The sequence below is a fragment of the Lepisosteus oculatus genome, chromosome 27 (assembly GCF_040954835.1).
Source record: "Lepisosteus oculatus isolate fLepOcu1 chromosome 27, fLepOcu1.hap2, whole genome shotgun sequence".
Taxonomy (NCBI): domain Eukaryota; kingdom Metazoa; phylum Chordata; class Actinopteri; order Semionotiformes; family Lepisosteidae; genus Lepisosteus; species Lepisosteus oculatus.
The window spans coordinates 5,508,158-5,521,992 of NC_090722.1; the positions used below are offsets into that span (position 1 = coordinate 5,508,158).

General features: G+C 52.8%; 1 protein-coding gene and 1 long non-coding RNA gene across 6 annotated transcripts in view; one reads left to right on the forward strand and one right to left on the reverse strand.

The window, feature by feature from the left end:
* Positions 1-5,461, forward strand: part of LOC107075479 (uncharacterized) — a 14,490-nt gene extending 9,029 nt beyond the window's left edge. For both annotated transcript variants that reach the window (XR_011183827.1, XR_001476996.2), the window contains one exon: positions 5,374-5,461. This is a non-coding gene — a long non-coding RNA (uncharacterized lncRNA). The remainder of the gene's footprint in view (positions 1-5,373) is intronic.
* Positions 2,299-12,945, reverse strand: prune (prune exopolyphosphatase). 4 transcript variants are annotated; one of them, XM_015336707.2, is made up of 8 exons: positions 12,732-12,945; positions 8,809-8,913; positions 8,001-8,200; positions 7,320-7,504; positions 6,598-6,756; positions 5,439-5,533; positions 4,926-5,084; positions 2,299-4,230 (listed from the first exon to the last, which is right to left on the reverse strand). In XM_015336707.2, exons 1-8 carry the CDS (start codon positions 12,768-12,770, stop codon positions 3,769-3,771), a joined length of 1,404 nt encoding a protein of 467 aa, XP_015192193.1. In that variant the 5' UTR covers positions 12,771-12,945; the 3' UTR covers positions 2,299-3,768. The 4 variants fall into 4 exon arrangements, with proteins under 4 accessions (XP_015192193.1, XP_015192194.1, XP_069041109.1 ...); XM_015336708.2 differs by lacking the exon at positions 12,732-12,945 and adding an exon at positions 9,613-10,405; XM_069185008.1 differs by lacking the exon at positions 12,732-12,945 and adding an exon at positions 9,215-9,567.
* Positions 12,946-13,835: the final 890 nt, after the last annotated feature.

The following is a 13,835-nucleotide window of genomic DNA, read 5'->3' on the forward strand; positions in this document are numbered from 1 at the left end:
TGGTGTTACCCCAGAGCATGGCCAAATTTCCCATTGGCCCTTACCAATCATGGCCTCATAATAATCCACATATATATGAATTGGCTTCATTACTCTGCTCTACTCCCCACTGAGAGCTGGTGTGTGGGGAGCGTTCTGGTGCACTATGGCTGCCGTCGCATCATCCAGGTGGGGCTGCACATTGGTGGTCGTGGAGGAGATCCCCATTACCTGTAAAGTGCTATAAGTGGAGTGTCTAGAAAAGTGCTATATAAGTGTGAGCAATTATTATTAATTATTATAACACTAGGCTTGAATCTCCTCTGTCACCCTGCCCCCTTGTGGACACTTGAGAGATCCACAGCTATTTCGAAGTGCTTCTTGGTGGGAAGAAACAGTTTCACAGAGTCACTTTCAGTTCTTTTTCTTCACAGAAACACTTCTTTGTTCGAATGCAGATGTAACCACATTTCCTAGTGTGCAATAGTCCGGCCTTGAAAACCCCACCTTTTAGCAAAGCAGTTTTAATTCAAATGACAAAACTCTGTGCTAACCGGAACGTGGGTTTATCTCATCTGCTGCAGTTAAAGCCTCTTTTATCAGCTACGGAGAAATTTGTTTTTCCACAGAAACAGCAGGGTGTTTTTTTCAGGAAGTCAAATAAGCCGGCGATTTGATAATGAGGTTGGATATGTTCTTGACACAATACGCGTCATGAAATGGTAGGCACAACCACACCACATGCTCATTGTAGAGGGAGTCCTTTTATAAAGCTTTTTCAAGAGATAGGTACAGACCGATCTGAACTGAGTTATGACTAATTCAAGCCAAGATGATCCCAACAAGTACTAACTCAGGGGTGTGTACGGTTATCCCACCCATTTTTCTAGGTTTTCATTTGTAATTACTTTTCAGAATGTTTTGAGTTATGTTATGAGGTTGTATGTTACAAAGGTAAACAGAATTTTGGCTTAATCTTAAATTTAAGTCGTGAATTCAGGCTGTTAGGACACAAAATGTGTTATTTTGGAAATGGCTGGGTAGACGCATTTACCAATTACTACCTCATGCTAATTTTCACTTTTCCAAATTTTGATCTCATTTATTAGACTGCTTTCAACATAATTCTGAGTCCCCGAAGACAGGTGTGTGTGGGTGCACACATTCCTGTGTCTGCCTTTTCACTAATAAAACCAGTACCAGTGTCTTTCTGGGGTTGCAGATCACACTTTACCAACGTGTTACAAAAAAAGCCTGAGATATCCACTAAAAAGGCACCTTTACAGGAGCATCTGCCTTTTCTACTCCCTAACGCATCAGCGGTGCTCATTTTCCCCAGGTTGTTAAGACTCTATCATGTTATAAACTCTAAAACTGGTTGTAGGGAGGTTAGCACAGGGTTTAGAATCACTGCCTTGCCATACCACTGGGGCCCTGGGTTCAATTCCTAGCCCGTGTTGCTATCTGTGTGGAGTTTGCATGGTCTCCCCATGTTCTAATGGGCTTCCTACTGGTGCTCTGGCTTTCTCCCACGATCCACAGACGTGCCGGGGGGCTAATTAGCTTCTGGGAGAGTAGGCTGCCGTGGGAGTGTGTCTGTGTGTCTGCTCTGCGATGGACTGGCGTCCTGCCCAACGTGCATCTTGGCTTGTCCCCATTGCTTGCTGGGACAGGCTGCGGCTCCTAAGTGACCCTGAAAGGGTCCAAAGGGTGGACCGGTCGTTGGGTTATAAAGAGTTTTCGAACTGCGGCAGCTGTTAAAACTGGTGAATGAAAGTGAGTTTTTTTTTAAGAAAAGGCACGAAAGCAACAAATGACACTCAACACAATTCATTTTTTTAAAGAGAACTGTATTGATTTCAAGATTTCAGGGTCCAAACCATTCCATACAATTGGCCTTGGCATTCATGAGGTAAAAAAAAAACGGACGGACTGTTGTCATTCCGGGGTTTTTGCATATCTAGGTACCAAACACTGGTTGTGTGGGCAACCAGTCTGACGCGGGAACTGGCCGTTGCCCGACCCTTTGGAAAATTCTTGCAAACGTGTGGGCACAGCTCTCCTCGGAGATGTCAGCTGGAAAGACCCGGGAAAGCGGAGTAGGAGGGGGAGCTGGGAAAAATCTTTGGATTCCTGTTGGAGATTTATTGGCATAAATCACCGCCAAGCAGCTGACAAAAAACACACACACACACACACATATGCATGTGCTTGTGAGGCCTGGGGTGCAGCTCTCACAAGAACACGCACAACTAAAGAGGCTGGTTTTACATCTGTAGGCACTGACGCCGGATAAAAAGCAAAGTTAATTTTGTGCGACTCTATTTGGAAACCACTGGAGCCGGCGCAGTGTTTACAGGGGTCGTGTGGCCATGTGTTACTCTGGACAGCCCTGGATGTTTCTCGTATGGGCTTTGGGGGGTACAAGGGTACACATTCCCCCAACTAGACAAGGCCCCCTGGTACCTGTACCCATTGTGCCGGCCCTGGGACCCATCACAGCAGCAAACTGCAGTATAACAGCAAGGGGCTGGTGTGGGCAGAGGTCACTGGCTCCACAGACCCCCACTTTCTGCCCAAATAGCCGGTACCCCAAAAGCGGGAAACGTCAGCGTCAAGACTCAAAGACCATCATTCTTCTTCTTCCCATGTTGAGAGTCTTTAAAAAAAAAGGGGGTCACAAAATGTCCTTCGCAAAGCAGGAATATGTTCCCAAATGCTCCCGGCTCTGGGCCCTGATAAACTCTAGGCAAGGAAATGAAATCCAGGTTTCAGAAACCGGGCTCAGCGGATTTCAAGCCTCCAACACGAAGTGGTTCTTTTCTGCAATGTGAGATTTCTTGTGAAATGTCTGACGACATGAGGGGAAAAAAAAGTGGTGCTCCTTGTCCCTCCGGATAACAGTTCAAGATCCCCGAGAGCACCTACGGGTCCGGGATCTCTTTCCGCCCGGGAAGAGCAGGTCCTGCCAGAAGGTCACGCCCGGATGGGCCGTGAATGTGTCGTCCTGCCCAAGGGTGAAACGCCACAGCCTGCTCCTCTTTCGACGGGAGACTCGACGGCTCCGAGCGTTTTGGGAGGGAGGGTGGAGCTCGCAGGTCCGTCCGGGCATGGGAAGTGTGGGCACAGAGAATCAGGGGTCCCCTGACCAGCAGACTCCCCACTCCCACACCAACTTTGCATTAAAATTTGGAACCTTCAGTTGTACGACACCCAACCTGCGTGATGATGACTTCAGCTTTACCACTACAACTCAGGCGCCCCGCTCGTGGCGGAGGACGAGAACCTGCCCCAACGTGCCCAGCTCTCATTCGCTTGACGCTCGACACGCCGCGAGCTCCACAGCGGCCTGATGGGAGAGCCGCCATCTCTCGCCAATGCTCAGCCGGGCCTGGCAAGTCCCAGGAGCCATCGTTGTGCCGAAAGCCGGGACAGCGCCGAGCGACGGACCACCCCCCCCCCCCACCTCACTCCCCCGGCAGTGCCCGTCCACGCTGGGGAGACTCCTGGCCGCAGTCGGCTATTCTCAGCACCCAGGCTCGAACCTGTGATGTCTCTCGGCCACGGGGCGGTCAAACTGTCTGTATTTTGCTGGAAGCTCTCCTTCACACATCCTCCTCAGGGGACAAAGTCTCGTCCTTTCAGAATACTGCACGGTCGTCCTGTCAGAGAGGAGGGGAAGCGGGTAATTCGGTGGTGACAGGGGGCAAGCGGGAGGGGTGGGGAGTGGGGAGTGGGATGGCAGGGGAAGTGGACAAACTGTAATATTTTAGAAGTCGCTCGCATCCCCTACGGCCCCCCCGAGGAAGCGTCTTCTTCTGAATTCTCTTCGGCCATCCTGCCAAACTTCTCCAGGATGGCCTCGGCGCTGAACCTGGGCGGTCCGTTGTCGAGCGGGCACCCTTCCACCAGGCTGTTCATCGGCGTGGGCGGCACCTGGGAGTCCTCCTCCTCGGGGGTCGGGTGGCGGTGACGCCGGGAGGCGGAGCACCATCGCAGGCGGGTGTCCTCCTCGAAGGGCGGGCAGCGCGAGGGGTCGAACTGGTCCTCCAGCTCCCCCAGGTCCTCCACCTCCCCATAATGCCTGGTTCTCCCTTCAAGCCCCCTCAGGAAGGTCTTGAGGATGGGCATCACCTTCTTGCGGGATGCCAGCGTGTTACCCTGCAGGTAGGCCTTGACGTCCGCGTAGGGGCTACTCATCGGCGACAGATTCAGGTCAGGGTTCTGGGCTCTCTCCAAGGCCTGGCTCACCTACAAATCAGGGGAGCAAACACGAGTCCCCATCAGTACATAATCTGCAAACCCCCACCACCACCCCACGCTGGCTCAACTTAAAACACGTCCAACAGCTCGAACAGTGACAAGAGGAACATGACCTCACAGGCTCCTGACAGCCTACAGAAGTCTCTGTTGTGTGGCCATCTGAGAGCATCCCCTGATCTCTTCATCCCAGAAATGACCACAGAGCTGAAGTTGTGTGCCCAGAAATGCCCACATGCTCTGGTTTTATGCATTATGCTGCTCTGGGGAAACCTCATTTCTGCTCTGGCCTGTACTGGGGTACAAACGCTCTCCTGATGTCTCTCGAGCAGGGAAAAGTGCTCAGTTGTGTTTCCCTAGAACGAAACAGCATCCTGATTACAAACTGCAGTGAGAAAGTTTGTGATCTTGGTCATCCCCTTGGCTCCATCCTGCACCAACGTCCCAGTGAGTGAGCGACCCTGTGGAGACACAAAGCTCTGGTGCATTGTGGGAGGCAACCCTGAGGGACACAAGCTCCTAGGGAATACCATGAAGGTCTGCCCCATGTGACTGGAGGAGGCACCCCTCTCTGGGCAGTGAGGGACCCGAGTGACCCCAGGCTCCAGGGGGTACCACACAGGCCTCCGGCATCCCTGGGGGACAGGGGTCCTGGTGACCGTAGACCCCCGTTTCTATGGGCTCACCTGCTCCCTGAGAGCCGTGCTGGCACTGTAGACGGCGATTTGGCGGAAGGGCTCCTTTCTCTCATTGAAGGAGATTGTCATGACAACCAGGACGCTGTAGCGGTGTCTGTGGCAGAACTCACACAGCTCCTGCTGCAGACCAGGCCTCTGCAGGAAAGTCTTGGAAGGGGAAATTCACAATGACATTCATAAAAAAGCATTTAAGTTCAATCTTGAGTATCTGCTTCGATTGTTAATGAATAGTTCCCCATTATAGCCTGTGCCTTTACAACAAACGTTCAAGCTTTTCTGACTTTTTTTAGTCGGAAGACGCTTTTACAATGAAAGGTCTTCAAGTCCATCGCAGATAGTCATTTCAATTAAACATTAAATTCATGTCTCTCTCAAGTCCTCAAGTCTCAAGCCCTTCTCTCCCTCGGAAATCATCCTATATATTACGTGTTTTCAGACTGCAAAGAACAGAGCACTAAGAAGACAGCAATCGCCTGCAGGGAGCGACAGGGTCCCACCTACCTCCAGGATCACATAGACCACACTGACGGCCAGGGACACATCGCCGCCGGACTCCGCCTTCATGTCCTTCAGCAGCATCTGCTCCGTGGAGAGCCCTGTGGAGAGACACACGGAGACGCTGCCGGTCAGTCAGTGAGTTTCAAGGGGTCAGAGGTCAGACCTCTAGAGGGACTTAGAGGGACACTGCTGGTCAGCCAGCGCAGTGCACGGGGTCAGAGATCAGATCCACAACCCACTGTCCCAGTGTGCAGATCTCATCAAAAGAAGGTCAGGGAGGATCTGAATGGTACTCTTAAGAATTTGGGGGTGTGTAGCAATATCATGAGTAAACTTGACACGTTTTCTGCAATGGGTCGCACGCTTTCTGAAACAGTTTTTTCACATGGTCCAGGCTGTATGACTCTTCAGTCCTGGATGACCAAGCTAACCTGGCTATCTGCGCAAGAAAGCTGCCTCTCAGCTGACCATGGTGTGGTCACTCAGTTTCTGCTACATCAAAATAGGTGAGTCCTACATTACAGCGACAGGAAACCCCATCATCTTAACCACTAGATGGCAGCCTAGTCAAAACTTTATCTTTGCGGTGGGGGAAATTGGTTTTAGGAGAAACTGAAACCCTCTTTCTTGCACTTCAGGACTGACTAGTCTGTTGTGGGAAAAAAAAATTACTGGCATAGTTTCAATAGTAGAATAGGTTGGCCAAGTTTGTGAAAATATTTTTCTTTAATGTTTTTAAGACTAAGCCTAACTGGCACCTGTAAGTTGTCCTTCTGTTTGTGTGTGTGCACCCTGCAACAGACTGGCACTGCCCTATGTCTGCCAGGGTGGGCCCCCAATTGTCTGGACCCCCTACAGCAGGGGCCAGTCCTGCTCATGGAGATCCTCAACCCAGCAGGATTTAAGGATCACCCTGAAACCACTGCTTTCTAAAACACACGGGAGAACTGGTGGCTCTTCAGTCGCATGTCTCCTGAAACAACAGTGAAAACCACCCTTTTCGGAAATCGGCTGGCTGTCCTGGGTGAGAGGCGGGGCCTCAATCCTGCCCAGTTTCGCAGCTGGACCTGTGTGCGTGGCGCCAGACTTCTGGGGTTCGTCCTCACCTACTTGGACTTGTTACCTGCGCCATTAGCGGAGACCGAGGGTCAATCGGCAGTACCTGACACGTCAAACTTGGCGTTCTGCAGCGCGTCGAAAAGAGCGCCCCTGGGGGGCAGGTCTGGGAAGCGCGCCTCCAGCAGGGCGACGTACTGGCTGTCCTTGGGCGTCACCTTCCCGGCCTCGGGCGCCATGTTGACGCAGTCCAGGACGATGGTACCTGGAATCAGAGAGACCGGGTCGGGCTGGTTCCACACCTTCCGACTTCTGATTGTAGCGTTTTTTGTGGGGGGGGGGGGGGGGAAAGTTTTGGAGGTGCAAATTATTTTCTATTGCATACTCGCACGAGTTTTGGGATTACCAACTGTTTTAAGACAGTCCTTAAATGCGGGATTTGGGGTCGTGGGGGAGCTGGGGTCTATCCCGGCAAGCACCGGGCGCAAGGTGGGGTACACCCTGGATGGGACTCCAGTCCATCACAGGGCAGACACCGACACACTCACGCTAGAGACAGTTTTCCCCCCAATCCAATTAACCCACCAGCATGTCTTCGGACTGTGGGAGGAAGCTGGAGCGCCTGGAGGAAACTCACGCGAGCATGGGGAGAACATGCAAACTCCGCACAGATAGAGCACCCCAGGAATTGAACCCAGGGCTCTGGCGCTGAGAGGCAGTATGCTAACCACAGTGCCGCCCTGCTGCCCCTTCTGAGAACTAGAATAATGAGAAAATGTGGAGAGAGAAGGGATGCTGATGAAAGGCGCTATATGAGCATCACTTTACCATATAAGAGCTGTGCCACCTGTCTGTCCAGGACCTCCGGCGCTCTCTGGCTGATGTGCTCCGTCACCAGAGTGGCACAGGAGCCCACAGGCTCCACAGTGAGAGGGCAGGATGGGGAGGGCACCCTATCCAGGTGGTGGTGGTCGATAACCTCCACTACCGCCCCCTCCAGGCTACCGTCAGCTCTGCAGCAGGAAAAGCACAGATGGATCCTGATAAGGTTACATCGGCAGTCACTCAGAAGTCAGTCAGACATCAAACTTAGGAGATGGTCTCCTGGGTGGCTCTGCTGGATAAGGTGCTTATATTATATTAGGTGAGTGAGGACAGCTCATTAAGATAACAACAGTTTTATAATTGAATTATTATGCTATTATCTTGAAAAAGAGACTTTATGTGGTTTCCTGAATAGTCAACCGGTACAAATGCTCACCCTGACCAGCAGTCTCACACTCAGATTGACTGATCCAGTCTGGGCCGGGTCATACTGTAACCCTACAGTCCAGAGATCGCTGGTCCAGTCTGGGGTGGGTCACACTGTAACCCTACAGTGCAGAGACCACTGGTCCAGTTTGGATGAGATCACATTTCAAAGCAGTTTTACAAGCTGCTGCACTGTTTGTGCATGCTCCCTTTTAAGCAGGGTGTTGTGTTACAGCTGTGCTGGGTCACTCATCTGACCTGGGCAGGATGTTGTGGTCCACCAGCGTCAGAGCCAACCTGCCGGTCCGGTGCAGTGCCTGCAGGTCGATTTCATCCCGAAACAGCAGGCCCTCCTGAGGCAGGCCGGCCTCTCGGAGGAGAAAGGTGTTCTCTGGGCGCAGGGGGAACTCCGAGCGCCGGATATTCAGTACCGGCACCACCGCCGGGTTTGCAGTGGTCTGAGGAGAGGGACAAACGGATGCTACTTTTCTTTTAGGATTTTTATGTATTTTACCTAGCAAGTTAATTCAAAATTTTAACAAGACTAATAAAAAAAGTAAGAAGCAAAAAAAACAACAACACAAAATACATAAAAACAAAAGCAAAGAAACCAACAGCCCAATAAAGAACAGAAAGGTCAAACTTGCTCATGCCTTTTTACAGTTTTCTTGTTGAGGTTAGAATACAGTCGATGTCTGCGAGAGAAGTAACAACAGAATCACTGGATATGTCAAACACTCAGGGGTGTGTGCAAATCCCAGTCTTTTCCAAAACAATCAGGACAGGGAGCCCAGATCCTATGGAATCACTCCAGAGTGCCTGTCCTGTAGACACAAATCCGGAATTTTTTAAACTTGATAAAAACAGAACAGATGGGAGCAAAAGGGAATGCAGCAGAGCGTATGGGAATGGAATGGAGTGGATCCGAACGGAGTGGTTGGGAACAGAAGTGGAATGGAGCAGATGGGAATGGAATGGCTTGGATCGGCATGGGTTAGTACGGAACGGAGGGGAGTTACAGTTCCTGTCCGGATCGCAGAGCCGGCGCGCGCAGTGGGGGACCCACCTTGGCTAGGAAGTAGGCGAAGGCGAGGGCGGACACCATGGAGTCGAGGTCGCAGGCTTCGTTCCCCAGCACCACGTGCACCCCGGAGCCGTCCTCGGCGCTGCGCTGCGCGGGAAACACACGGGAGGCAGGCCGGCGGTCAGACGCTCTGCTCCTCGCAACCCCAAACCCCCGCGACCGGGCAGCCCCTGACTCCCACCCTGGCCTGGAAGGAGGTCCTTCCTAGCACGTGCGTATGTCCTGGTCAGAGATGGCTACACCCACCCAGGGCAGCGCTGTCAATGGCTGCTGATCCTGGTTTCACCCAGGCTGAAAGGCAGACAGACAGCGCAGCCCTGCGACTGGACCAGGGTGCGAGCAGCAACATGGCCTCATCCACGCAAGACGCCGATTTAAGAAGACGTACACATTCTTTTCTGTTCATGTGGCCATCGGTTACAGAATGGACAGGTGCGCCGCACAGCCTGGAGGTCTGGACAGAGGAAACGGCGTAAGGTGGGCCCTGCGGGGCCCTGCGGGGCCCTGCACACGCACAGAGACGGGGGACGCGGAGAGCTGCTGAAGACACGCCCCCAAGATGCCCCTCCCCCCTCAGCCAGGAATCAGGTCACGCCAGTCTCCACTGCCGCAGGGGCCTGGCTGCCTGGCGACAGGGAGCAGAGGGCTATATTTAACCGCAGGCCGGGGCGCAGGTGCTGGCCACTCACGCCATGGCGCCACACACTCCCAGGGCAGCCGGGGAGGCTGGGAGCTGCCCGACTCGAGACCCACGGAGAAGCTTTTGATGAGAATGTCCTTCGTCACCTGCCAACGCGTTCATTCCAGTCACGCTCACTGCTGCCCATACTTCCAGCCCCGGAGTCGATCGGTGTGTGCTGGTCCCGGGCACCTCAGTCACCTCCGACCTTCCCGGAGAGACGGCTGGACTGGAGCTCCGGAGGGCGAGAAAGGGCGACAGGGTGGTGTGGTGGTCACCTCCTGCCTCAGAGCTCTGGGGTCCTGGCTGCGATTTTGACCTAAAGCACCCTCCGTGTGGAGTTTGCATGTTTTGCTCTGAGTTCACACGGGTTTCCTCCGACGAGGTGGACTTCCCGATCATGTGGACCTACGAGACAAGCTCTGTGCAGAACCGAAGACGGGCATGTGAGCTGACTCGAATTTTGGCATCGGTGCAAACAGCACATCCAGACAAAATGCGAAGTGTTCTGTCCGCAGGCTGGGCAGGGTGACCCGAGTGCAGATCCCGGTAATAAAGCATGGGCCTCTTCTGAATTTCCCCCCTTTTCCCCCCATTGGCACAGCAATTTCCCCAGCTCGGGTTTAAAGCTTGACATGGCATGAGGTTTCAGCTTGGCTTTTTCCACCCGGACAGGCTAATGTAGGCCTGTTTACCGAGCTGCTGCATTGATCCATTACCAGATAAGGGTTAGTGCTAACAGCATCGCCTTGCTGCGATTAAGAGTTCCCCATTTCTTCTCATCTCACTACAGTTCAGCTGTATCTCCTCAGGCTCCTCTTTGGCTGAAATGATGTTCTTTTCCAGGCAATTTCCTCATTGTAAATGCAATTACTGATCTCTGTTTTACAGGAGCTGAGCAGACACAGGGAAAGACTACCACCCAGCTACGGTTGGTGCAAAGGTGCAGGATTATCCACCATCTGCTGTAAGTGACAACACTGTGACACCTGGAGTGGATCAGACTGCTGTGCACTGGGAGCCTGACTGACAGCACTGCAAAACCTGGAGTGGATCAGCCTGCTGTGCACTGGGAGCCTGACTGACAGCACTGTCACACCTGGAGTGGATCAGACTGCACAGAAAAGTCTGACTGACAGCACTGCAAAACCTGGAGTGGCTCAGGTAACAATGCACAGGGTGCCTTAAAGCATATTCTCTCCCTGCCCCCATCTCTCAATAGCCAGGTTCCGAACACATCCTCCACTGTGCTATGTGGCCCTTTCCCCCCACCGTAGGCCAGGACCTTCTCAGATGTACAATGCAAGCCCCTTATCTCCCACTCCTGCCTCAGATCATGTGGATGAGACAACAGCTGAGGTATGCGGGAGAATGCTGCCATTCTCCAGCAGGCTGCCAGCTGCTGACCAGGGAATAACACACAAAGGAGGGAAAATAAGATAGAAACCAACGGAGACAATCCAGAGTGGGCATTAACAAAGGTGCTGGACGGACTGGAAATCCGGAGCTCGACAACATTCTTGTCGTGGTTTGAGTGGGGAGCTGCATCAGCTGGCAGACAGCTCTACTGGCGGATGGCCAGTATAACCACTGAGTGTCAAGGCCGCCCCTTGCACAGAGAATCTGAGCTCCTCTAGTAATATTGAAATGCAACTGACCTAAGTTATCTTTTATTCCCATAGCTAGTAATCTGCTTAACTGAGACAATTGATTGTATATTTTAATATAATTTTTTGGACATTTCGTATCTTATTTTTCTCAGACACTGATAACCAAGATTCTGTTTTAATAAATTCTTAAGATTACTTAAACTGCTGTTTTTTTTCTCATCTTATGCCTATATGTTTCTTGTTTCATATTGTGTTCAATGTAATGTGTATGACATTTATGTCTTTTACCATCTGGGATAATAAAGTAATTTAGAGTGACAATATGACGCAGGCCAGACTGGACCAGCGATCTCTGGACTGCAGGGTTACAGTGTGACCTGGCCCAGACTGGACCAGCGATCTCTGGACTGCAGGGTTACAGTGTGACCCAGACTGGACCAGTGATCTCTGGACTGCAGGGTTACAGTGTGACCTGGCCCAGACTGGACCAGCGATCTCTGGACTGCAGGGTTACAGTGTGACCCAGACTGGACCAGTGATCTCTGGACTGTAGGGTTACAGTGTGACCCAGTCCACACTGGAGCAGTGATTTCTGAACTGTAGTTTAATCAATTTATTTGGCTGATGCTTTTATCTAAAGCTACTCACAACTGTGGCCATATTACTGATGCGACCTGAATACGGCTACCTGCTCAATAGCACAGCTGCCCCCCCATCTGAGACTCAAACCCACAGCCTTCTTGTCATGAGTCCAAAGACCCTTACAACTCCAGTGTGTTGTCTTGTGTGCTGAGCTCGTGAGTAATAAGGCGAGACCCATCAAGTATGACCACCGAGGAGCCACGCGAGTCACGTGACTCGAGCCCCTCGCCCGCGGCCCCTCCCCTCTCGGCAAGATGCCCGCAGCGTTCCTCCAAGTCCCCCCTAGCTCCTGGGTTAATCCGTCGCCAGGACTGCCTGAAGGTTAAACGTTGCAGACGCCGGACGGGCTGTTTTGTGGGAACGAACGAGTCACGAACGCTCGCGAGGGCGGCACCGAAACACCTCGAGCTCCTGATGCGCGACCTATTTTCAGCACGGTCGGGTTTAAGTGTCAAAGAAAAAAAAGAAACTCAAAATTAAAAAAAATCAACACCAAACCCTTAACGATCAAAGCGGGACCGTTGCACGCCTTGAGAAAAGTTGAAATCAAGGCAGGCGTGCGTCCGTCCCGCAGAAGGTACTGCGGGGCACGGCCGATCCGCCACGGGGCACTTTGGGGGTACAGGTTGCGAGTGACGTCAGAAATCGATCAGAAAACCCCGCAGCCGCGGCCTTAACGCCTGCACGTGCGGGTTGTTTACCCTGAAGGGACGCGAATCAGGGTCACGCGTGCGCGCAGCCGGTGAGCCGGTCGCCTCCTCTCCCGCTCTGCCCGCCCAGAAAGGCGCTATATAAGTGCCCGCCACCCGAACCGGGTCTGTGCACACGCCTGACCTCCACCCGCTGCCAGAGCCGGGGCTCCGATCGCCGATGACGGCGGCCGTGAGTCGGCACAATGCTCCCACCGGGAACACTCTCTCTAGCGTGAACGACCGGGCGCCGGGACTGACCCTACCACGGCTTCTCTCTCGTACCTTCAGCGCCGCGCAGCTGCCCCGTAAGAAAGACTCCATCTGCGCCGCGGCGGGGAGCCTCTGACACAGCCTGGGAAGCAGAGCGGATCGCGGCTCGTCGGCGCTCAGGGTGCTGTCAGAGGCACTGGGCGCGCTCGCTCGCACACTCCACCGCGCGGCGAGGTCGTCGCAGAAGGACCCTCGGCGAATAGAAGAACAACAAGCGACACGTGTTTCCGCCGAGCGAGGGGGGTTCTGGGAAATGTAGTCGTCCACAGGTTTGGAAAGTCGCAGAAAGTCCACCTCGGAGTTGCGTAACAGATGGGTTTGTCATGTGGAGCCATAGTGCCTGGACACTTGGCCGCAGACCAGAAGAAACGGCCCTAAATTAATGTGGAAGCTGAGAGCTCAATTGATATTGCTGCTAAATTATAATAAATAGTTCCTTGCACTTTATTTAGCGCTTTTCTGGACACTCCACTCACAGCGCTGATAATGGGGATCCCCTCCACCCCCACCAGTGTGTGGCCCCACCTGGATGATGCACCAGTCCTCTCCCCACACACCAGCTCTCAGTGGGGAGGAGAGCAGAGTGATGAAGCCAGTTCAGAGAGGGGGGTTATTAGGAGGTCATGACGGGTAAAGCCCAGGGGGGAATTTGGCCAGGACACCAGGGTAACACCCCTACTGTTTTCGAGAAACGCCCTGGGATTTTTAATGACCACAGAGAGTCAGGACCTCGGTTTCACGTCTTATTCGAAGGACGGTGCCTTGTTACAGTACAGTGTCCCTGTCACTGTACTAGGGCATTGGGACACGCAGAGACCGCAGGGTGAGCGCCCCCTACTGGTCCTACTAAAGGAGCCCTGGTCTTAGAGAGCTAAAGAGGACCCAGACGTGTTTCAACTCTACTCAACGGGATCTCGCTTGTGTAGCTGCAATTAAAATATTCCCAGCCTTCAAAACTGAACGATTTTATGGTTGCTTTGGCTAATAACACCTGCCAGACTTGGGCTCTACTGTGCGGCCAAGCTGAACGGGAGAAACAATACAGTTCCAACGCCGCTCACGACCAACAGGTGGCAACACGCCGCCTTCGTCCGGTCCCTTCCGAGTTTACGACAT